The 24,968-nt window shown below is 42.8% G+C and overlaps 2 protein-coding genes across 2 annotated transcripts; one reads left to right on the forward strand and one right to left on the reverse strand.

Annotated features, from left to right (window-relative positions):
- Positions 1-2,097: 2,097 nt before the first annotated feature.
- On the forward strand, positions 2,098-6,707 carry TAS2R5 (taste 2 receptor member 5). Its single transcript, XM_070788275.1, has 2 exons — positions 2,098-3,164; positions 6,379-6,707. Exons 1-2 carry the CDS (start codon positions 2,588-2,590, stop codon positions 6,681-6,683), a joined length of 882 nt encoding a protein of 293 aa, XP_070644376.1. The 5' UTR covers positions 2,098-2,587; the 3' UTR covers positions 6,684-6,707.
- Positions 6,708-15,924: 9,217 nt separating this feature from the next.
- Positions 15,925-21,876, reverse strand: PRSS37 (serine protease 37). The gene is made up of 6 exons (XM_070788276.1): positions 21,837-21,876; positions 21,416-21,520; positions 19,210-19,351; positions 17,735-17,988; positions 16,751-16,887; positions 15,925-16,192 (listed from the first exon to the last, which is right to left on the reverse strand). The coding sequence occupies exons 2-6, from the start codon at positions 21,447-21,449 to the stop codon at positions 16,052-16,054; spliced, it is 708 nt and encodes a 235-aa protein (XP_070644377.1). The 5' UTR covers positions 21,450-21,520; positions 21,837-21,876; the 3' UTR covers positions 15,925-16,051.
- Positions 21,877-24,968: the final 3,092 nt, after the last annotated feature.

Consider the following 24,968-nt stretch of genomic DNA (forward strand, 5'->3'; position numbering starts at 1 on the left):
CTAATTATCTCATTTCTCTATGTGGTTTAGCCTTTCTTAATACCACTCATAATCTGTCAAGAAACCATCTTTTTGTTTCTGGTGATTTTTTTTTCTTTCGAGGTGAGACTGGGCTTTCTGGATACATGTCAGTGGCTACCCTGCTTTGCCTGAGGTTCCACTGCCCAAGACCTGGAGTGCGGCAGGTAGGAGAGAAGGACGGTTGCACCTGCTGCCTGAAAAGTCACCATAGAAGCCTTGCTCTTGGAGAGGCTCATGCCTTATCCCAGCTCTCTGACCGGTGGCAGTTGTGGTCTTCCCCTTTGCCTCTCCACAGCTGCAGGCGGACTTCTCAGGTGCCAGGCCCTCAGGTGGATGGGGTGAGATACAACATGTGCGCCCTGGACGCAGGGGCTGCTCGCTCCTGCGTTCCTGTGCCTGCTACACTGCTGGGCACACGATGAGCGCTCTGTGTATCTGACCTAAATGAGCTGAAATCCTGTCCTACAATCCATTATATTTTTAGTGGAACAGCTGAGACCTCGAGAGGGTGGTGGCTCACTTGCAGCTTCATAGAGTGCCCCAGGAACTGCTGGGACGTGGGACAGAACTCTCTTCACTACACCCGTGCTGCCCTCCTAAGAAGCCAGCCTGGCCTTTCCCTTCTTTCCAGTCCAATTCCACTGTCTTCTCATTTCCTTTATAGTTGTTTCTAGCCTGTATCAAATACCATACTGGTTTTTCTGTTCTCTGCACAGCAAGACAAGTTTAACAGCTTAAAACAGCATACTTTTATTGTGTCATGGTTTCTGTAGATTAGGCTCCCAGCACAGCCCAAGTGGGCCCTCTGTGCAGGTTTCTCAAAAACCACAGTTAAGATGTTGGCTGGGCTGTGTGCCTTCTGGAGCTCAGGGTGCTCTTCCAAGCTCTTGGTTATTGGCAGGATTCAGTTCTTTGCATTTGTAGGATGAGGCCCCATTTTCTTGCCAGCTGTCAGGTGGGGGTGTCAAGTCCAAGCATCTAGGGGCCTCCCAGAGTTCCGCAACATGTAACACTCTCATAACATGGCAGCTGGACTCTTCAGGGCCAGCAGAAGGGCTCGGTTCCTCCTCTAAGACATGAGCTGATTAAATCAGGTGAATCTCCTTTTTGATTAACTCAAACTTGACTGATTAGGCCCTTAATTACATCTGCAAAGCCCTCCGTCTTTACCATGTTATATTGCCTAATCACAGGAGTGACATCCCCTGTTCTTCATAGTCCTACACCTGCTCAAGGATTATTCTGGGTGTGTACACCAAGGGGTGGGAACTTTGGAGGCCAGTTTAGAATTCGGCCTCTCACAAACACATTTGCTTTTGGCTGGTCCCAAGGAAGTTGGGATCTGAACAATAAATGAAGCAGTTTCCCTGTATTTCATGATAACTGTGCTAGTCTTTTTTTCCCCGTCTTCAAGCCCATCTCCTTTCTCTTAAGATTTTGATGTGAGATATACGCTAAGTCAGGTGTGTGTGGATAATTAATCATAAGGGCAGATGACCTCAGAGATCCTGATTAATAGTAATGGTTTCTGTACCCTATCTCCTATATGTTTTTTTTATTATTTGCCACTTAAGTGAAATATGTTCTGGTTCTCTGATTGTCTTCTTTTCCCAGACTCCCCTAATTCTGTCTTTAATAATAAAATATATTTTGAAGTTCTGAGTTTATTCAGCTTTCATTCTTACATGTTCAAAGTTCTTTTTATGAAAATAGAATTTATCCTGGGTCATCCCAGTGCACCAGCCCCAGGCAACTGGAAGGGAGGAGGGAGGGGGGTTCGGGATGGGGAACACGTGTATACCTGTGGCAGATTCATGTTGATGTATGGCAAAACCAATACAATATTGTAAAGTAATTAACCTCCAATTAAAATAAATAAATTTATATTAAAGAAAGAAAATAGAATTTCTTTTTTATATGAATAAGCTCACATCTGGCATGGTATAGAATCTAAGAATGTTTTGATTTGGTCTCTCTTGTTGATGTGCATATATGCTAAGTTGCTTCAGTTGTGTCCAACTTATTGTGACCCCATGGACTGTAGCCTATAGGACTGTAGCCCTATGCATGGGATTCTCCAGGCAAGAATACTGGAGTGGGTTGCCATTTCCTACTCCAGGGCATCTTCCCAACCCAGAGATCAGACCCACGTCTCTTATGTCTCCTGCATTGGCAGGAGGGTTCTTTATCACTAGTGCCACCTGGGAAGCCCTTATTCTATGATATGTTAGTATCTAATGTTAACCCAATATCCTTGAGAAGGAGACTTGGTGTCTGTGATCTTTCAAATGTCTTGTTTCAGGGTTTGTTCCGTGTTCATTCACGTGAATGCAAATACAGAGAGATTTGTAACTTCTGAACTCTTTGCTCCTGGTCAGAGCTGTTCAGTCTATGCTTGAGAACAGATTGCAGAAGGGTAAGACCAAATCCAGATTTTGTGATCTAAGAAATTGCCTTGAGTGTGGTATCACCTTCAGGGAATCTTCAGTATAGCCAGGAGCTGTATACACTTATCTGCACTAAAGCAGAGCACCTTCTGCGACAGCAGTAAGGGACTTCCCTAGCCATGCCCTCTTCTATCCTAGGACTGCTGATGCTGGTGGCAGTAGCTGAGTCTCTCATTGGCCTCACTGGAAATGGAGTTCTTGTGGTCTGGAGTTTCAGAGAATGTCTCCGAACGTTCAGGGTGTCCTCGTATAACCTCATTGTCCTGGGCCTGGCGGTCTGTCGGTTGCTTCTACAATGGTTGATTATGGTGGACTCAAGTCTGTTCCTGCTTTTCCAGAGCAGCCATTGGCTTCACTGGCTCAGTGTCTTCAGGGTTCTGGTAAGCCAGGTCAGCCTGTGGTTTGCGAGTTTTCTCAGTGTCTTCTATTGTAGGAAGATCATGACCGTTGAACACCCTGTCTCTTTGTGGCTGAAGCAGAAGGCCTGTTACCAGAGTTGCTGGTGCTTTCTGGTGTACTTCACGATCCATTTGTTACTTACAGTCAGGGGTAGCTTAGACTTCTCCAGTCCTTCCCAAGGAAACAGCAGCATCTTATTCCCCATTTCAAACTGGCACTATATATGTATATTACAGCTCAATACAGAAAGTATAATGCCTTTCACGATGTTTCCTGTATCCTCTGGGCTGCTGTGTCTCTTTGTATAGACACTACAGGAAGATGAAGGTCCATACAGCCGGCAGAAGAGATGCTCAGGCCAAGGCTCATATCACTGTCCTGAAGTCCTTGTGTTGGGGGCCAGAGTGAGGTACTCCGCCCGTGACAAAGGTCATGAGGAAGGAGGCTCGACATACGCAAAGGCGGGATCGAGCCTCAGGAGTCCCCCTGGAACTCCTCGAGCATCTACCCCCATAACCAGAGCCTGCCTACTTTACTACTTTGTGCTCTTACCTACACCTCTGACTTTACGGGGGGATGTCCCCCACCACCTCTTTCGGAGAAGGAGTTAACCTAGAGCTCCAGTCAATAAAAACTCTTGGGTGTGACAAGAGTGTTTTAACCTACAAACTCCTCTGAAGGTTCTCTAGCCTGCCTGACAGGCTTGTCCGGCCACATGTGATTGCTCACAGCCTCCCAACCTTGAGAGGCACAAGATGCTTTAAACCTTCTAAAAACAGGTTCCTTAGAAAAGTTAGAAAACTATTAGTATAAGTATAACGGGCTGATTAGAAATTGTATTGGTGAAGGGTTTTTCATTTGTTGAGCCAATGTTTGTTGCTAAGTCTCCATATCCCCTGCCCTTACACACATTAATGAATATATAGAATTGACCTTTGATATTAATCACGTTAGACCTTAGGCTAAGTAAATTCTTTGCTTAACTAAAACCCACTACACCCTCACCCTGTAGGAGTGTAACTTTACTTGGGTGGCGTCTGTTTTAAGAATAATCAGCCCTGGAGAAATAAGTGTCCTGATTGACTGACCGCTGTCACAAGGAGAGGGTCGTAAATTGTCAGCAGGCCCCCCTGGCCAGAAGATGATGTAACACCCCTAAGACCTCTGTATACATTTGTGTGAAGCACCTGACTTTAATAAAAGTCAGGACTGCTGTCCCCACGTGACTTTTGTATAACATCTTAGTGTATAAAAACAGACTCTGGAAAATAAAGAATTGGGATCAGTTTCTCGAAATACTGGTCTCCCCATGTCGCTCTCTCTCTCACTCTGGTTGAGTCTCCATCTGGAGCGCGGAACCCACCATGCTTACTAATTATGCCTGGGCTTCTAAGATCCGACCGGGGAGGCCTCAGTGTCTCCTCTCCTTCGGGAGAACGGAAGGACGCCTGCGGCCTACGTAAGTGGTGCAAACTTCTTGTCTTGAAGTTTTATTGGTCTCCCGCGTAAACCAAGCTACTCAGCCTCTTTTCTCCACTGAATTTTCCTACTGAGCTATCCTTATTCTATTACTCTTTATATCTTTAATTAATACCTAATTGAAGCTATCGTATCCTGATCCTCGCCTATGCCGTCTCTCCTTCGAATACCCTGGATCAGCCGGGGCTGGTCCCCGGCAGGTGGCGCCCGAACAGGGACTTTCGAAGGTAAGCTCCCCAAAGCAATCAGAGCCATCAGCTCTATTGCTCCCCGTTCTCGGAACAACTGGGTCAGCAGCCCTCTTGTTCCCCCGCGGAGCAGTTTGGGTCACCAGCCCTACTGCTCCTCCCTCGGAACAGTTTGAGCCATCAGCCTACTGTTCCTCCCCCCGGAACAATCTGGGCCATCAGCCCTATTGTTCTTCCAGTGTTCGGGACGGCTAGGACCCCACTCAAGGGTGCCGCGGACCCCCCTGTAGGATAGACAGGGCGAGTAGGAGTGGGAAGTGTTGAAAGTGTTAAAGAGTTAGACTTAGAGAGAGAAAACAGTTTCTGAAGTTAAAAGGCCAAAGAAAAGCCTGATCTTTTGATAGCTTAAAGCAAAATCTTTTACTATACTTAATTTTCTGACATGGGTAATACTGAATCAAATGAAAGACAGCTCTTTATAGGAGTAATTTTACAGTTATTAGGTAAAAGAGGAATCAAAGTTAAAAAATCTGCCATTCAATCATTTTTTTCATTTGTACAAGAGCACTGTCCCTGGTTTCCAGACGAAGGCTCTGTTAACTTAGATGTCTGGGAAAAAGTAGGAAAACAGCTAAAAACTTACCATGCTGAACATGGCTCAGAAAAGGTGCCTAACGATGCCTTTTCCTTATGGAATATCATTAGAGATGTCTTAGATCCTGCCCCAGATTCAGAAAAAGTACATCTTAAAGGGGATAGTGAAGAAAATGCTGTAGCTAAACCTGCCTCTGAATCTAAAAGAGTAACACAGCTATCAGACAAGAAAAAAACCTTGACTTCTCAAGCTAAGAGCCACAGAGCATTTAGATTTAGTGATCTAGCTTTTTGGGTGCAGGGAATTACAGCTCCAAGGCCTTTAAAAGATCTTTTAATTCAAGAAAATAAAATGTCAGGGCTATTAGACACAGGAACAGATGTCTCTTAACATTGCTGGAAAAGACTGGCCCAGTCCCTGACCCAACTTCAAAAAGACAATTAACTGCTGAAGCTCAAGAAGCTTTAGACAAAGTAGAAGCAGCTTTATCTGATAGCTATGTAAAAAGAGTTAATTTACAGACAAACTGGCAATTACTCTGCTTAGCTACTCCAACTGCACCTACGGGAGTTTTGTGGCAAAACGGCCCCCTAGAATGGGTCCATCTCCCCGCCCAAGCTAAAAAAGTAGTGGCTTCTTATCCAGGACTGATAGCTACGTTGATATTAAAAGGGAGAAAGCGGAGCGTTGAAATGTTTGGTAAAGAACCAGCAGAAATTGTAATTCCATATAATAAAGAACAACTTGATGCTCTTCTAATGTTTGATGAGGACTGGCAGATTGCCATAGGAAATTATTGTGGTCAAATTCTGCATCATTTACCTTCGCATGTTTTGCTGAATTTTATATCCAGACATCCAGTTATTTTCCCTGTCAGATGTAAACAATCTCCTATTCCAAATGCTCAGATAGTTTTTACTGATGGGTCAGCAAACGGTAAAGCCTCCATAGTCACTAAAAATCACCAAAAGGTTTTAGAAACACGGGAAACTTCAGCTCAAAAAGCTGAAATAACAGCAGTCATAGAGGCTTTTGCTATGTTTGCAGATGAAGAATTTAACCTTTATTCTGATTCTCAGTATATTGTCAGGTTGTTTCCACACATTGAAACTGCGGTTTTGCCTGAAAATAAGACTACCATATTTCATTTGTTAAGTAATTTACAGCAACAAATTTGGAAAAGAAATAAAATATTTTTCATTGGACACATTCGGGCTCATTCCGGATTGCCTGGCCCTTTAAATGCCTTTCTCTTTGTATAGACACTACAGGAAGATGAAGGTCCATACAGCCGGCAGAAGAGATGCTCAGGCCAAGGCTCATATCACTGTCCTGAAGTCCTTGGGCTGTTTCCTTGTACTTTACATGGTCTACATCCTGGCCAGCCCCTTCTCCATCAGCTCCAAGACTTTTCCTGCAGATCTCTTCACTGTCTTCATCTCTGAGACACTCATGGCCACCTACCCTTTTCTTCATTCTGTCATACTGATCATGGGGAACCCCAGGATGAAGCAGGCATGTCAGAGAATCCTGTGGAAGACTGTATGTGCTTGAAGAGCCCAGGGCCTGTGAGCTGGAGAGAGGGGTGGTCAGGAGACTGTTTTGAGATAATTTTTTGATAGCTCTCCCAAAGAGGACTGACTTTAAAATTTTTCCTTCTTTAAAAATTTTTTTAAAATTTTATATTGGAGTATAGTTGATTAACAATGTTGTGTTAGTTTCAGGTATACACAGAGTGATTCAGTTATACATATATATGTGTCTATTCTCTTTCAAATTCTTTTCCATTTAGGCTATTACACAATATTGAGCAGAATTCCTTGTGCTATACATTAGGTCCTTGCTGGTTATCTGTTTTAAATTTACCAGTGTGTACATGTCAATCCCAAACTCCCAATCTGTCCCTCCCCCAAAGTCTCTCCCCCTGGTAACCATAAATTTGTTCTCTTAAGTCTTTGAGTCTGTGTCCCTTTTGTGAATAAGTTCGTTTGTATCAATTTTTTCTTTTTAGATTCTGCTTACTAGCTCAGCTGGTAAAGAATCCACCTGCAATGCAGGAGACCCCGGTCCGATTCCTGGGTCAGGAAAATCCACTGGAGAAGGGATAGGCTACCCATTCTAGTATTCTTGGGCTTCCGTGGTGGCTCAGCTGGTAAAGAATCTGCCTGCAATGCAGGAGACCTGGGTTTGATCCCTGGGTTGGGAAGATCCCCTGGAGAAGGGAAAGGATGCCCATTCCAGTATTCTGGCCTGGAGAATTCCATGGGTTGTATAGTCCATGGGGTCACAAAGAGTCGGACATGACTGAGTGACTTTCACTTTCACTTTTTATAAGTGGTGTCATATATTTGTCTTTCTCTGTCTGACTTATTCCACTTAGTACGACACTCTTTAGGTCCAACCATGTTGCTGCAAATGTTGTTACCTCATTCTTCTTGAAAAAATGTTTTTTTTGGACTATAGTTGATTTCTAATGTTATGTTAGTGTCAGGTGTATAGCAAAGTGAATCAGTTACACATATTCACATATCCACTCTTTTTGCAGATTCTTTTCCCATATAGCCATTATAGACTATTGAGTAGATTTCCCTGTGCTATACAGTAGGTTCTTATTATCTATTTTATAGTGTGAATATTTCACTCTTTTTAATGGCTGAGTAAAAACTTTCCTTCTTTAACACTAAATCAACAAATGGGAAATAGAAAATACAGAATAAAAATCAGTAGTATTTCTCTCTTGATAATATGAAGTACATTATTTTCATGTATTATAGAAATCAAGCCTGGGGCTTCATGTTTGGTAAAAGAAGTGTTATGTTCTGTTTATATATAACAAATAATTCATTTCTTTTAAATTTACATAAGTAAGTTGTGTTTTTCCTAACCTCTAAAGAAATAGAGGTTAGGAACAATTAATATAGTGATCATTAATTTTTATGAAATTTCATCTATCTGTTAATGTTAGTCATTTTAGATAAGTTTAATAAAAGTATCAATGGATTTTCCCATTTCTCTAGTTATCTAACTGAAAAACAAAACAAAATATATTTCTATTTCTGGAAGTTTCTTTGAGCCCTAGACCTGCCTTTTAGGATAAAAGTCAATTGGCTGCCATAATTGGTATTAAGTTCTGATGCCCAGGACCTGGGGGAAGCAAGATGGGAGTGAGGGGCACTTGCTTCTGCTCCCCAAAAGAACACTGCTCCCTTCAGAGGTCAAACCCTATTTCCTTTGGTCATTTAGCCATCCTGACCATCCACTCTGGCCTCTCTGCAGCCTAAAGGCAGAGTTTTAGCGTGCTGGGTCTTGGAGTTGAATGGAGATCATCTAGCACATCAAATCCATGACAGTAGGAACTGTGCCTATTTTTGTTTCCTGCTTAGGTTCCTGGAGCCTAGAATATTACCTGGCCTATAATAAACAATTTCTAAATGGTTGATTTGCTGTATGAAGTAGACTTTTAACTCCTTTTATATATTATAGAGAAAATGAGGCCCAGAGAGGGCAATGGGCTGTTCCAGAGTTTCAGAGAGCCAGAACTAACTTTCCTGACTCCTATCCCAGGCTTTCTTTATATCACACTACTTTCCTAAGGAGTTAGCTTCGCATTCTTTGTATATACTTCCTCAGCCTTCTTTTTACGCTTATTTGAACACATTTCCCCTCTGTAATCTAAAGAACAGTACTTGATATACTTACATTTTTTTTCATCTCTTACTAACCATGTTAATCTACTTCCATTAACGTGTTCTAACACATATCTTTTCCTTATCCAAAGCTGTGTGCTGAGGAGTGTGCTAGGCGCATGTGGATGTTGGTCATCTTTCAAGGGAGGCATAGCTCCACTGATGTCACTGTGAGTTGTGTGAGGTCAAGCACCATATTAGTCTTCTGGAAATGATAATAATCATCCTTTTCAAGTAGAGAGATACCTCTCTCTGGCTATATTTTTAGTAGTAGGATAGATTTTCCATTATGCCATGCCTATACAGCTGTCTTTTGTGACCAATTGTTGTAATAATGATAATTACCTAACATTTGTATTGGGCTTTATATCAAGTATTCTTATATGTAGTCTATTATCTCGTTTGATTTTAATAGCAACTCTATGAAAGTGGTAATTGTTTTCCCATTATGTAGATGACAAAACTCAGGCTGGAGTGATGATTTGCTCAAGATCATCAGCTAATAAAACAGTCCCAGATGTTTGAACCTCAAATCTTATGCTTTTTCCAGTAAACCTTAAGTTCCTCGTGTTCATACTTGTGAGACTTCATGCTGGGATTAGTCTGTGGCATGCTGAGGTTTTTGAGTATTTTTAAACAGGTGAAATAAGCAGCTAATATTTCAAATTTGGTGTTAGTGGGATACTTGGGAGCCAAGATCCAAAATCATGACGGACTGAAGTTTCTGTGACTTGCTTTTCTCAGGGACAGAACACTTGCATTTTCCCAGTCATCTTTTGGGATTGAATTTCCTTCCTCTTCTGTGTGTGATTTAGCTCATGATGGATGTGAGGCTACTTTGTGTTTTACCCAAGGAAACAAATCTGGAGGCAAATCTGTGCTCTTGAGTTAAATCTTGTGTAATTAAATCTTTTATAGTTTGCATTCTCAGAGCTGCAGCTGGGTCCGTGTGCATGTGCGTGTGTGTGTGTGTGTGGGTTCAGCTAACCTTCCTTTCTCTTATGGACTGAGATCTCTGATGGTGCAGCCTAGAGGGGAGCTAGGAAGAGATGTGAGCAGTACAGAAAGGTAGAAAATGTACAGCAGCATTTTCCCATTCCATGCCCTGATGTTAGTCCCAGATGTAGTCACATTTTACCTTTTGTCTTCGTTCTTCTGGTGATGACTTTCACAACACTAAATATTCTGCCTCTCTTACTTGGTTTGTTAACTTTGAACTGTAACTTTTGAATCCCATTCATCAAAGTTTGGGGATTGTCTCACTTAACCTCAAATTTATTCCCCTCTCCAATATTTGATTATTTTTATTTACTTGTCATTCTTCTGGTCACTAATTTTTATGACTTTAAATAATATATTTTTTACTTTGCTTTTTAAAATCATAACTTATGACAGTAGCTACAGAATCTGAACTATGTAGAAGGAATAAATTAGTTCTTTAACTCTCCTGTACTCTCCCCATATCCCAACTCATGTGTCCAACTTGATATGACTTAAGAATAAATTTAATTTATTGGAAGGGAATTGGCTATCTCTTGGAACCAAAGGGAAGTCTGGAGAATCAGTAACAGAAAGAGAATCAAGGGGGTTGAAACAACTGAGAACACAACCAAATCATTCTTGAGGGACTGATGCTGGCACCACCATTCACATTTCAACTGGCAGCATGTGTCTTTGATATGGCCACTGCCTCTGTAAACATGTCCCTTTGAATTATAGAACCAAGGTCTAAAATCCTGGCTTAAGAGCCTCTGCTTGGTTGATTCTACGTCATACCTGCCATAGATGACAGGTCTTGTGGCGAGGAAAAATCTGATTGCACTTTGGTTTCTGAAACATGTATTTTTAGATTAGATGACATATTCAACAGTGACATTAAGCATCAGAATCGATACAGCTGATGTGAATTAATGAACTGGAAGGTGAGCTCAAAGAACGCTCTGAGAAGGTATCAGGAAACAGTAAAAATATGGAAATAGGAGAAACAGACCAAAGAAATTAAGCATATAGATTGAAGACAAAATGAACTGTTGGAGACAACTTACTTTCAATTAAAGAGAAAACATTAGCAATGTATGAGCATTTTAAGAACAAAGCTGAAAACTTTGCTGAGGTTCTTTCCTTTAGTGGGAGCTAGTGGAGTAGCTTCAAAACTTCAACATTCTACCTTAAATACAGTTACTATATAAGCCAGCAATTCCTCTCATAGGTATATAGCCAAGAGAAATGAGAATATATGTCCACACAAAAACTTACCAATGAATGTTCACAGCAACACTGTTCATACTAGTCAAGAAGTGGAAACAACCCAAATGTCTGTTGCCTGATGAATGCATAAACAAAGTGTGATGTGTGTGTGTGTGCACATGCACACACATAGGCATATAATAGAATATTATTCAGCTGTAAGAAGGAAAGAAGTACTGATACATGGCACAGCGCAGATGGACCTGGAAACATGCTAACTGAAAGAAGCCTGTCAGAAAGACTTCATGATTTATGGTTCCCTTTATATGAAAGGTTCAGAATAGGCAGATCTGCAGAACAGAAAGTAAATTAGTAGTTTCCAGGTGCTGGGACTATAGGTATTGGGTAGTGACTTTATGGATATATATGGTTTCTGTCAGGGTCATGAAAATGTTCTAGAATTAGATAGTGCAGTAATTTTTGCTTAAGTCTGTGACTATATGAAAAAAAACCCCACTGATTAATATGCTTAACAACACATTAAAGAAATAAAAACTTTAAATATTAGAAAATAATAAAACTATCATTATTTTAAGCAGATATGGTTGTCTACATAGAAAATCCAAACAATTAAAAAATTTTAGGAAATAAGTTAATTTAGAAAGGTAACCATATATAAGGTCAATATCTAAGAGTTAATGTGTTTCTATATTAGCAGTATGAAGCAATCAGTAAACATGAGTTTTTAGAAGACCATTTTTTTGTAGCCTCTAGTGTTCTATAAAATCCTGGGAAAGATTTAGATAGTACATGCTTCATGGTAAAAGTTAGTTTCAAGTTCTCAGTCTTGGCAGCATATGAGAATCACTTTGGCAGATTAAAAGATATCACAAATACCCAAGTCTTGCCCAAGAGCAATTCTGTTAGAGTCTCTGAGATAGGACTCAGGCATGATGTCTTTTAAGTGTGCAAAAGAGGTTAAGAAGAGTAGAGTATTAATCTCATTGTAGTTTTCTTAGCATAGTATCATTAAGATGAACTTATCCTGAATTTAAGGTAAAATATAACTTTGAAAATCAGGTATCAACAGTTCAGGCTTTCTTTCTTTTAATAAGGTTTTGTAACTCAGCACTGGATATCTCTGAGGAACTGGTAGAAGAGTTGGGGGACTATCTGATGGCAGCATCTTTCACTCCCAGGCCCCTAGCTTTGTAAATTGGTTTTGGCTTTCCCAGTATCTCCAGAGGAATGGTAGCCAATTCAACCCTTACTCCTGAGATTCCTGTCCTGGATGTTCCCTAGATGGATCTCTTATTCTCTTCCCTTCTTCTGCCCGTTTGTCAGCATCAGTGCCTGCCGGGTATGTTCAAGACTCAGGAGCCACATTCTGTCACACTTTACTGTCACAACTTGTCATAAACATATTCCTCATCCTCACTTCCTCACTCCTGATCGTCGCATTTTGACTCTTCTGTGTTAATCATGATTTCTCTAGGAGGGCAGACACTACCTTTCCCAACCACCTTTCAACTCTATTTTCTGCATTTCCAAGAAGATTTCATAGAACCTACTCCAGTTTTGGGGATACTTGTTGAGTAATTCTCAGTGTATGTTCTCTTTAAAATGTTACCTCAGTACTCCCCAGTTTTACTCTAGTTTTTTTTCATAGTACTTACCTGACATAATACATTTTAAAATTTACCTGTGTCTCTAAACTAGAATGTATACTCTGCTGCTGCTGCTGCTAAGTCGCTTCAGTCGTGTCCGACTCTGTGCGACCCCAGAGATGGCAGCCCACCAGGCTCCCCCGTCCCTGGGATTCTCCAGGCAAGAACACTGGAGTGGGTTGCCATTTCCTTCTCCAATGCATGAAAGTGAAAAGTGAAAGGGAAGTCGCTCAGTCGTGTCCAACTCTAGCGACCCCATGGACTGCAGCCTACCAGGCTCCTCCATCCATGGGATTTTCTAGGCAAGAGTACTGGAGTGGGGTGCCATTGCCTTCTCCGGAATGTATGCTCTATGAGGACAGAAATCTTTGATTTTCTCCTATGTCTTCAGTGTTTAGAATAGTAGATATTATTGAATGACCACACATATTATTGTGTATGATTGTACTGCCTTTTAAAAAATGAGCCACACTCTGTGGCCCCCCACCCTACTAGTGTTTTGCTCTCTACGGTGTTACAGTGAACATCCTTGTAAGACTCTAAAGGTAGACATCAGAGAATATGCATATGCATAGTTCTCAGGTTTATCATATGCATTGCCAAATTCTTGTGGAAGATGAACATGCACCAGAAGTGGGGTCCTAATTTTAGATAGGGTAGTCAGACAAGACTTTACTAAGAAGATATTCATTATTATTTAGACAAATGTTTATTTAATTTACTTATTTGACTGCACTGGGTCGTAGTTGTAGCATGTGAGATCTAGTTCCCTGACCAGGGATTGAACTCAGGGCCCCTGTATTGGGGGCATGGAGTCTTAGCCACTGAACCACCAGGGAAATCCCTGTATGCTTTTAAAAAATGTATTTATTTATTTACTTTTGACTGCTCTGGCTCTTAGTTGCTGTGTAGGGGCTTTTTCTAGATGCGATGAGAAGGGGCTGCTCTATTACAGTGTGCAGGCTTCTCATTGCGGTGGCTTCTCTTGTTGCAGAGCACAGCCTCTGGGGTGGGCAGGCTTCAGTAGATGTAGCACGCAGGCTCCATAGTTGGAGCTCTTGGACTGTATAACGCAGGCTCAATAGTTGTGGTGCATGGGCTTAGTTGCTCCAAGGCATGCGGAATCTTCCCAGACCACAGAGCAAACCCATGTCCCCTATGTTGGCAGGCAGATTCTTATCTACTGTGCCACCAGGGAAGTCCAGAAAATATTTAAACAAAGATTTTAGGGAGTGAGGGAAGTAGCCATTCAGGAATCTGGGAAAAGTGTGAAAGTTTTGAGTAAAAAAGTGTCTAATGTGTTCAAGGGAGAGCAGGGAGGCTAGTGTGGCTGGAGTAGGTGTGGGTGATGAGGTCAAAGGGGCGGAGTGGGGGGGGGGCCCATGGTTTTAGGGCCTTTATAGTCCAGTGTACACATTTTTTGTTTATTCTGACTGAGGGGACCATTGGAGAGTATTTAGCAGAGACAAGTGACAGAGCTTGACTTATGTTTTAAAAGAAGTTGTATTGAGAATAGGTTGAATTTAGTAAGGCAAAAATGGGAGATACTGCAATACTCCAGGTTTACCAGAGTGGTAGCAGTGGAGGCAGAGAGAAGTAGTAAGATCAGATAGACAGAGTGCCTGATGAACTATGGATGGAGGTTCGTGACACTGTACAGGGATCAAGACCATCCCCAAGGAAAAGAAATTCAAAAAAGCAAAATGGCTGTCTGAGGAGGCCTTACAAATAGTTGTGAAAGGAAGAGAAGCCAAAGCAAAGGAGAAAAGGAAAGATATACCCATTTGAATGCAGAGTTCCAAAGAATAGCAAGGAGAGATAAGAAAGCCTTTCCTTAGTGATCAGTGCAAAGAAATAGAGGAAAACAATAGAATGGGAAAGACTAGAGAACTCTTCAAGAAAATCAGAGATACCAAGGGAACATTTCATGCAAAGATGGGCTCAATAAAGGACAGAAATGGTATGGACCTAACAGAAGCAGAAGATATTAAGAAGAGGTGGCAAGAATACACAGAACTATACAAAAAAGATCTTCACGACCCAGATAATCACGATGGTGTGATCACTCAGCGCCAGACATCCTGGAATGTGAAGTCAAGTGGGCCTTAGGAAGCATCACTATGAACAAAGCTAGTGGAGGTGATGGAATTCCAGTGGAGTTATTTCAAATCCTGAAAGATGATGCTGTGAAAGTGCTGCACGCAATATGTCAGCAAATTTAGAAAACTCAGCAGTGGCCAGAGGACTGGAAAAGGTCAGTTTTCATTCCAATCCCAAAGAAAGGCAATGCCAAAGAAAGCTCAAACTACCACACAATTGCACTTATCTCACACGCTAGTAAGCTGCTGCTGCTGCTGCTGCTAAGTCACTTCAGTCATGTCCGACTCTGTGTGACCCCATAGACAGCAGCCCACCAGGCTCCCCCGTCCCTGGGATTCTCCAGGCAAGAACACTGGAGTGGGTTGCCATTTCTTTCTCCAATGCATAAAAGTGAAAAGTGAAAGTGAAGTTGCTCAGTCGTATCCGACTTTAGCGACCCCATGGACTGCAGCTTACTAGGCTCCTCCGTCTACGGGATTTTCCAGGCAAAAGTACTGGAGTGGGGTGCCATTGCCTTCTCTGACACACTAGTAAAGTAATGCTCAAAATTCTCCAAGCCAGGCTTCAGCAATACGTGATCCCATGAACTTCCAGACGTTCAAGCTGGTTTTAGAAAAGGCAGAGGAACCAGAGATCAAATTGCCAACATCCACTGGATCATCAAAAAAGCAAGAGAGTTCCAGAAAAACATCTATTTCTGCTTTATTGACTATGCCAAAGCCTTTGACTGTGTGGATCACAATAAACTGTGGAAAATTCTGAAAGAGATGGGAATACCAGAAAACCTGACCTGCCTCTTGAGGCCTTACAAATAGCTGTGAAAAGAAGAGAAGCAAAAAGCAAAGGAGAGAGGTAGCAGGGAACAGAAGCCAGTATCTGTTGTAATGCTATGGACTTGCCTATAATTTCAAGGCTAAGAATCCGGCGTTTTGGGGTTCCATTTCAGGCTCTGATAAACTACCACCTATAGATAATGTTAAGTAACTTCTCTTTGTCTCAGTTTTCCCATTTGTAAAGTGGGAAGAAAAGACAACTTCGAGGGTTGGTTATAAGCTTTAAATGAGATAATAGGTATAACCCTATTATCTTATTTCACGTTTCGTTCTTGGTTCTTCAGCTCATTATGGGATATGTGCAGAGATACAAATGAGAAAACACAAGATACTGGTGTGGTAAATCCAAATATTTCTATTTGGACATTTTATTTTGAACCTGGGGTAAGTTGTTCGTGGTTGGTATCGTCCATGGTGGAGCTTCTGGGACACTTAGGGAGAAACACGTCTCATTTGTCTTTAGTGGTGCTCTCAATCCAGCTGACGTATTTCTGAACGTTGGTGTAGATGCCCACATCCCCTCCCATGAAGTGTCCAACCTCGATCCCCTGCAGCTTGTTTTTGCAGATGACAGTAGCAACGGCCAGCTCCTAGAAGGTATCATCGCACAGAGAGAGGGAGGCAGACAGATGTGGTCAAATCTCCTTATAGGCGCTCTCTAGTCCCCGTGTGGACGCACCCTGCCTGGAGGTAGCATGCTGCATCAAGATAAGAGTCCGCAGACTGGAAGCTTGATTCATTCATCTAACTTTGTCATAACTAGCCTTGTGTGATGTTGAGAAAGTCAGAGAAAAGCCTTTCTAGAACTCACATTTAAAATGAGTCAAACTCCATTTACTTGAACTGATGAAGCCTATTTCAATTTGTGCAGTATTTGAATTATTTTTTTTAAGCGCTACCCATTTTCAGTTGCAGCTATGAGAAAAAAAAACCAATTATTAACTCTAGGTGTTGCTTGATGCCCCTTAATGAATACAGACGTCTCTAATGAGGGCTCTTTACTGAAGATAATGGGAGGCTTTGCTGCAGCCTTACCAAATTCTCAAAAATTTGTGAAGTTGTCGGCTTTCTATTTTTTAAATACCGTGATTAAATAGTTAACTAGACATATCCAAATGAATGAAAATTGGATAGAGAGAAAAGATTACCCCAAAAATTCGACTGAACACTTTTAGAAATTTAACACATATGGAGTTTCTGTGGCTTTTTCCTTGTTCGGTTTCCTGGCAGGCTGTGTCGGACATCACGGGGGCCTCCAGGTTCTGCCTTAAATCAGGGTGTCTGCCTGAGGGAAGACAGGGATAAAAGAAACCTTCCTGTTCACAAATGTCATTTAGCTCTCCAATCCCCAGCTTCTGTTTCAACTGATGTTTTGTGTCTGTCTGAACAATACTTGAGCCACCTGATGTGAAGAGCTGACTCATTTGAAAAGACCCTGATGCTGGGAAAGATTGAGGGCAGGAGGAGAAGGGGATGACAGCGGATGAGATGATTGGATGGCATCACCAACTCAATGGACATGGGTTTGAGCAAGCTCGGGGAGATGGTGATAGATAGGGAGGCCTGGCATGTAGCAGTCCATGGGGTCGCAAAGAGTCAAACATGACTGAGTGACTGAACTGAACTGAACAAAATAATGAGGAAGAAAGAAGACGTGATTTTGTGCATGGTTATGAGGGTTAATCTTGAAGATTTTGAAATGGCCTTTATGTCTCTTTAAAAAGCAGCATTTTCTTTCTACTCTGTGTCTGTTCTTGGAGGAATAAGAGGTGACCTGACTCAAGTTCTCAGGTGTCCTCAACAAGAGAAGTGAGCCAGTACGGGAAAGCGGAGCCTTTTTAATGTGAACTGTGCCTCTGACAATCAGGAGGCGTGGCCTCTGTGCTGAGTCAGGTGGCCTGGTAGCTCCATCTGCCAAAGCTCTGAAGAAGCAGCGGAGCTTTAGACAGCCTGGGAAAGGAGGAGTCTGGACTTCTGAGAGGGTCTCTTTTGCCAGACCCCTCAGACAGTACTTCCCCCTTGGTCTCCACCCCACCCTCCTCCGCTCTCAGTTACACAGACATGGGGCTCCTCCCCGGCCTGTCTCATCAGATATAACTCATGACCTGATGTTCGGGGGCAGGTGCACTCACCATTGTTGTTTTGGCTCCAGTCCAAACCGGAAAGCATGCAGATGGTGCCTGGCTTGGCGGTGCTGGTGGCGAGGGCAATGGGCTGGACTTTTTCGTTGAGGATGGCGGGCTTAGCCAGCCTAATGAGCATGAGGTCATCTTGGGGCGCAGTATGACTATGGTTCCAGTAGCGAATAATCTGGATAGGGTTAATTGTCTGCTCTGTCCCATCTCTGATTCTGATCCTGAGATTTCCCAGCATCACCTTCAGATTTCTGGAGGGACAAGGGGTTGGAAGTCACCATCATCGTTACTGTTGGTATCATCATCAAAGCTGATGTTACAGTGGGCCAGGCGCTTTGCCAAGAGCTTTGTCTGAATCCTGGATTCCCCCATTTACTACTCACAACAAAGCAGGGATTCAAAACAGAATCCCTGTGTTACAGATGAAGGAATGGAGGCACATGAGAGTATTCACCCATGATCACACAGTTAAGTGGTGGAGCCTTTCACTTCTCTGTTTTCATGTAGTGGGAGAGAAAAGAATGCATGGTCTAGAAATATTATTTCCCCTCCTTTCCAGCTCCAGCCTATCTGGGCATTTCCATTCTGGTGTCGGGAAGAGAATGAGGTGACTTGAGTGTTGGACAGCTCCTGTTTGCTTTATCAAATCTCCTTACAACTCTATTTCATCCATCTCTGTACTTTGGAAGGTGAAATAGGTGGATTAAGTCCATGTGCTTTCTTGTCCTTTGGCATTTGATTGGTATTTGGCTGATAAGAAGCACCAGAAAGGAACATGAAGGAGAAGGGAGAGGTTGGCAAGTTTATCCTGCCACCTGCCGTGCCCCGTTGGGTTGCTGCAGGGTTGTGGCTGTCGACCGTCTCCTGATCAAAGGTTAGGACCACTATCAGGCTGTCTCTGTACACAGTGCTGTCTCTTTCTCTCTCACTGACTCTTTTCCTCTCCCCGCTTAAAATCATTCTCCCCCTGCCCCTTTAGGTCTGGGAGTAGTAAGTGCATCTTTCTAATACTGAACCCCAGAGGAATTGAACTGTTGTCTATGTTTTCCCTGTAACTAGACCATACCTTTGTCATTAGTTCTTTTTTATCAATTCTTCTCAATTTAATAAAATCTGAGTGCACCATCAGTTGTCTGCTGGTTCCTTAACTGACAAAACTCATATTGCCAGTAAAAAAACCTTGGAAAGACTTATGGGAGACTGAGGAGGCCCCCCAGCAGCCCTGTTGACGTGCAGGGCTGGATGGCTGTGTTGTGGGGGGCTGCTGTGTGCAGCGTAGGATATTAAGCAGCATCCTTGCCCTGGCGTTCACCAGGCAGATGCCGTTAACACAGCCCTCCCCGCAGCCCTCACTCTATTGTGACAACCAAGAATGTCTTCCTTTGCCACATGTACCCTGGGGGGAACGTTGCCCCTGTTTGAGAATCACCAATGCAGAGTGAGTAGAGTGGATGAGGATGGTCAACACTCACGGTAAGTAGCAGTGAGCAGGGGCCAGCACCCAGTTGCTTTTGATGAGGACGCCCACACAGGGGTTGAAGTGAGACTTGAGGTAGACCAAATAGGGGGAAGGGTCATCTTTCTGCACAGATGAGTGAGCAGAGAAAAATGTCCCTGAGGAATAGATATGAGAAGTTCTTAGAAGTTCTTAGAACAGTCGACAGCTTCTTGGCTGAATGGAAATATGGACAATTTTAAAGTAGTAATCAGTTGGGCAGGAAATGTGAAGGTACTTGACATTAAAAAATCAAAATGTACATGAAAATGACATACCGTTTTATCTAATAGTTTTAATAATCATTTTTGTCCAATGTTAACAATATTCAGCCTAAGAAAGTAAAATGAGAAAGACTCTCATTTACTACTTATAGGAGTGGGAATTGATTCTGTCTGCTTCAAAAGCAATTTAAAAATGAGCATCAAGAATTGTAAATGGTTTGTCACCTTTGACCTAATAATTACAACCCCAAGAATTCTTGATTCTAAAGAAATAATCAGATGTAGATCAAGATTATTAGTAAATGTGCTCATTTTAACACTATTTATAATAGGTAATTCTTGGGCTTCCCTTGTGGCTCAGCTGGTAAAGAATCTGCCTGCAATGTGGGAGACTGGGTTTGATCCCTGGGTTGGGAAGATCCCCTGGAGAAGGAAATGGCAACCCACTCCAGTGTTCTTGCCTGGAGAATCCCATGGATGGAGGAGCCTGGTAGGCTACAGGGTTGCAAAGAGTCGGACACGACTGAGGTACTTCACTTTCTTTCTTTCTTATAATAGGTAAATGTTTGAAATACGAATGTCCAATACAGTAATCTTGGATATTGAAATACAAAGGAGTGTGAACAAATGGAACAGCATATATATTAAAACTGCATTTATAAAGAATATTAAACAGCAAAGGAATACTAATAACCTTTCAGTTAAAAAATAATAAAAATGTGCATTTAATCTAGTAATCCAATTATCTAAGAACAAGTAAAGAAACAAAAATAAGCCATTAAAATAAATAAAATAAAGCCTGGGAATAAATTCAAAAAGTGCATTAGCATGTGTTGACTGAGGTGGGACTATGAAAGCTGTTTATTTTTTATACTTTTTAATATTTCTCAATTTTCTAGTATGACTGTGCAGTGCTTTTATAAATGAATTTTTTAAAAAAGAGAGAAGAAAGAGGAGGAAGGCTGATTCTAATATCAGAAATATTGTTTTTGTTTCAGCTGCCCTTGGTTCTTATGTGAATCCTTTCCAAGCCCAGGCCTGTACCTCACCACACCCTTTTCTGTGGACTCACACTGTTAGAAACCCCAAGGAAAAAAGGGTGGGGTATTAATAAGGACAACAGCCATTGCACCCTTGTCCTAAATCTTCACAATGACTCTATAATGTAGGTAGGAATATCCCCATTTTGACTGTAGAAACTGAAGCCCAGATAGATTAATTAACTTGTCCAAGGTCACACAGCTAATTTGTGATGCAACAACCTAGGTAGTCAGGGTGTGGTGGGAAAGGCCGCTCTGGTGAATTCAGAAGAGCTTCACATAGTCAGGGAGTACAGATGGAGGGTCCTTGCATTTGATCTTTTGTTCCCATCTTCTCCATTCCCCGCATTCTGAGTCTCTAAGCTTTTGCAACAGGGAGGCATCAGTTCAGTTCAGTTCAGTTCAGTCGCTCAGTCGTGTCCGACTCTTTGCGACCCCATGAATCGCAGCACGCCAGGCCTCCCTGTCCATCACCAACTCCTGGAGTTCACTCAGACTCACGTCCATCGAGTCAGTGATGCCATCCAGCCATCTCATCCTCTGTCGTCCCCTTCTCCTCCTGCCTTGAGTCCCTCCCAGCATATCAGTCATCAAAATGAGTTCTCTGTCCTTGTGACTACACTGAGACTTGCCCCTGTGTGATGAAGCCTGTATTTTGGAATAACCAAGGTGGAACACTCACTGTTGAGTGTTGAGTGTGGAACTCTCCAAGTGTGGAACAAGAAGCCCAAGCTTAGCACTGGGCTTCTCAGCCTGTCCAGAGAGCCTTTGGCTAGAGTCTGAGGGGGGATCCCCAGTGCTGCTCCTGACAGTTTCTCTTGACTCTCTTTTGTGCCATCCCCACATCCTGCATCTGCCCTCCTCCGTTCTGTATTAACCTGTGCCTTATACGACAGAGTAGAAAGTCCTGGATACATACCAGCAAGGACAGTCAAGCAGAAGGTAAACTTCATAGTCTTCCCTTGTGAGGTGCAGAAGATCAACAGAGTATGGAGCTCTCAGTTCAGTAGTTTCTCTGGAACACCTAGTAGAACCAGTGGGTATGATTAGGCAGGAGGGTTGAAAAGCAGCTCTGGGCATGAACAGTACAGGGGAAGAGGGCTCCAATAGGCAGATGGAGGCCCTTCTGTTCCACGGAAGGTGGGGGACTATGCCTCTCATGGAGAGACAAGGAAGCTTCGTGACTGGACTTCAGGACCCAAGTCCCTCAATTTACTGTCCCTAAAAGCCCATCTGCCTAAAAGCAGTTCAGCTGTCTGTGGGAAAGGGAACTCCAGGCTTAGGACTTATGTCCCCTTGGAGTTTTTCAGGCCAGGGCTGTGGGGGACAGTATTCTGCACCTTAGTTCAGGAAGACAGTGTGCCCAGATTTTCTCTGAGCCTCATCACAGCTACTTATACTTTTCTTCAGCCCCTCCCCTCTTTATTACATTGGCTTCACCTTTCCCTGGGTTCACTATTTCATCACTCCGCCGTCATAGCTGCCTGGAGAATCCCAGGGATGGGGGAGCCTGGTGGGCTGCCGTCCATGGGGTCACACAGAGTTGGACACGACTGAAGTAACTTAGCAACAGCAGCTGTCATAGCTTGGCCTGGTTGTTGTGATCAGCAGGTCTGAGCTAAGGAAATAGGGAAATGTAAAGCATTCATTGAGCAGTCATTTTGACAGTCAGGGAATGATTTATAGTCTAGATTACATTAGATCTAGGATCTACTGAATGGTTGGCAGGACTTCTAAGTGCTTCTTACCTAATGAAAAGATTGGTCAGCCAATAATAGACTGCCGTGTCATCCTTGGATAATTGGGAACACAAAGAGCCTGGTTGCTAATAGCCAACATTTTGTGAGCATTTACTGCATCCCAGCCACTGAGCGAAGTTCTTTACAGACTTTGTTAGTGGTGATTTTATATCAGGTTTTATATCAAAAGCTGAGATACAAACTTAAGTAAGCTTTGTATCATTCTTACCCCTGAAGGTTTCCTAAACTCATAGTCTCATTCCAGTGTCACAACAACCCTGGAAAGATGAGTCAGGGCTGGTATCATTCTTTCTTTTCTCCTGATCTGTAGTGACAGGGCTGAAACAAAGAATTAAAATGATTTTCTCAAAATCACACATGACTGGAAAGACTAGAAATACAGTATCTATATTTTATTACTGGATACCCACCACTTTTTAGCCACATCCTCCAGGCTTCAGCTCATCAGCCAGCATTCATGAATCCTGGAAAATTATACAGTCCCTCACACAAATTTCCTGAAGTGTGGAATGAAGAGTTAACATGGGAACTTCTCTCGTGGTCCAGTGGTTAAGAATCTGCCTGCCAGTGCAGGGGAGACAGGGTCAATCCCTGTTCTGGGAAGATCCCACATGCCTTGGTGCAGCAGAGCCCCTGCACCACAACTACTGAACCTGAGCTCTAGAGCCCGCAAGCCGCAACTACGGAAGCCTGTGTGCCTGGAGCCTGTGCTCCGCGACAAGAGAAGCCACTTCAGTTAGAAGCCCGGACACTACAAGAAAGAGTATCCCCTGCTTGCCACAACTGGAGATAGTCTGCGCGTTGCAATGAAGACCCTGCACCACCAAAAACCAATACGTTTTAAAAAGTTAACATGGCACATACTTTCCTAAACCTCACAATGAACACAGAGCCACACTGGGATTAGGGCTCGTTTATGAAATACACTTGAGATTCCTGGACAGGATGGAGTTGTGGAAGGTTTTCTGTGGTGGGGGTTCAGTTCAGTTCAGTCGCTCAGTCGTGTCTGAGTCTTTGCAACCCCATGAATTGCAGCACGCCAGGCCTCCCTGTCCATCACCAACTCCCGAAGTTTACCCAAACTCATGTCCATTGAGTCGGTGATGCCATCCAGCTATCTCATCCTCTGTCGTCCCCTTCTCCTCCTGCCCCAATCCCTCCCAGCATCAGGGTCTTTTTCAGTGAGTCAACTCTTCACATGAGGTGGCCAAAGTACTGGAGTTTCAGCTTCAGCATCAGTCCTTCCAGTGAACACCTAGGACTGATCTCCTTTAGGATGGACTGGTTGGATCTCCTTGCAGTCCAAGGAACTCTCAAGAATCTTCTCCAACACCACAGTTCAAAAGCATCACTTCTTTGGCGCTCAGCTTTCTTCACAGTTCAACTCTCATATCCATACATGTCTACTGGAAAAACCACAGCCTTGACTAGATGGACTTTTGTTGGCAAAGTAATGTCTCTACTTTTTAATATGCTGCCTAGGTTGGTCATAACTTTCCTTCCAAGGAGTAAGTGTCTTTTAATTTCATGGCTACAATCACCATCTGCAGTGATTTTGGAGCCCCAAAAAATGAAGCCTGACACTGTTTCCACTGTTTCCCCATCTATTTCCCATGAAGTGATGGGACCAGATGCCATGATCTTAGTTTTCTGAATGTTGAGCTTTAAAAGCCAACTTTTTCACTCTCCTCTTTCACTTCATCAAGAGGTTCTTTAGTTCTTCTTCACTTTCTGCCATAAGTGTCATGTCGTCTGCATATCTGAGGTTATTGATATTTCTCCCAGCAATCTTGATTCTAGCTTATACTTCTTCCAGCCTAGTGTTTCTCATGATGTACTCTGCATATAAGTTAAATAAGCAGGGTGACAATATGGAGCCTTGATGTACTCCTTTTCCTATTTGGAACCAATCTGTTTGTTGTTCCATGTCCAGTTCTAACTGTTGCTTCCTGACCTGCATATAGGTTTCTCAAGAGGCGGGTCAGGTGGTCTGGTATGCCCATCTCTTTCAGAATTTTCCACAGTTTATTGTGATCCACATAGTCAAAGGCTTTGGCATAGTCAATAAAGCAGAAATAGATGTTTTTCTGGAACTCTCTTGCTTTTTTGATGATCCAGCAGATGTTGGCAATTTGGTCTCAGGTTCCTCTGGCTTTTCTAAAAGCAGCTTGAACATCTGGAAGTTCATGGTTCATGTATTGCTGAAGCCTGGCTTGGAGAGTTTTGAGCATTACTTTACTAGCATGTGAGTCGAGCACAATTGTGTGGTAGTGGTGGGGGTGGGATTAGTTAAATAGAGGTTAAACATTTAAGAAAGAGAGAGACTTTACTGTCAGGTTGTTTTTCCTAGTTCTTTTGGAAAGATTCTGGGCCAGGAAGGGAGTTTGTCTGGGGATGTGAGGACTGAGAGCAGAAAAGCAGATTTTCTGGAGAAGCTGGCACGGGGGTCTGCTGCCTGTTGATGAACCTCACATTGGTATCTGTAGCCAAGAGCTCTGGTCCTGCATACACAACTGCTTCCTGGAAACCACTGTTTGCACCTCCTCTCGGCTCCTGAAATGTAGCCTGTCAAGCTAAACTTCTTATTCCGCTAGCCTTTCAAATTCAGTCTTCTGCCAGTTTTCCTCCTTTTGGGAGACAGCTCTGCCTTTCAGTTTGATTTTTTTTTCTCTTTTTCTGACCACTCGATCCCAAAGTTCATCCTGCTCTCCC

This window comes from Bos indicus, chromosome 4, assembly GCF_029378745.1.
Source record: "Bos indicus isolate NIAB-ARS_2022 breed Sahiwal x Tharparkar chromosome 4, NIAB-ARS_B.indTharparkar_mat_pri_1.0, whole genome shotgun sequence".
NCBI classification, from domain to species: domain Eukaryota; kingdom Metazoa; phylum Chordata; class Mammalia; order Artiodactyla; family Bovidae; genus Bos; species Bos indicus.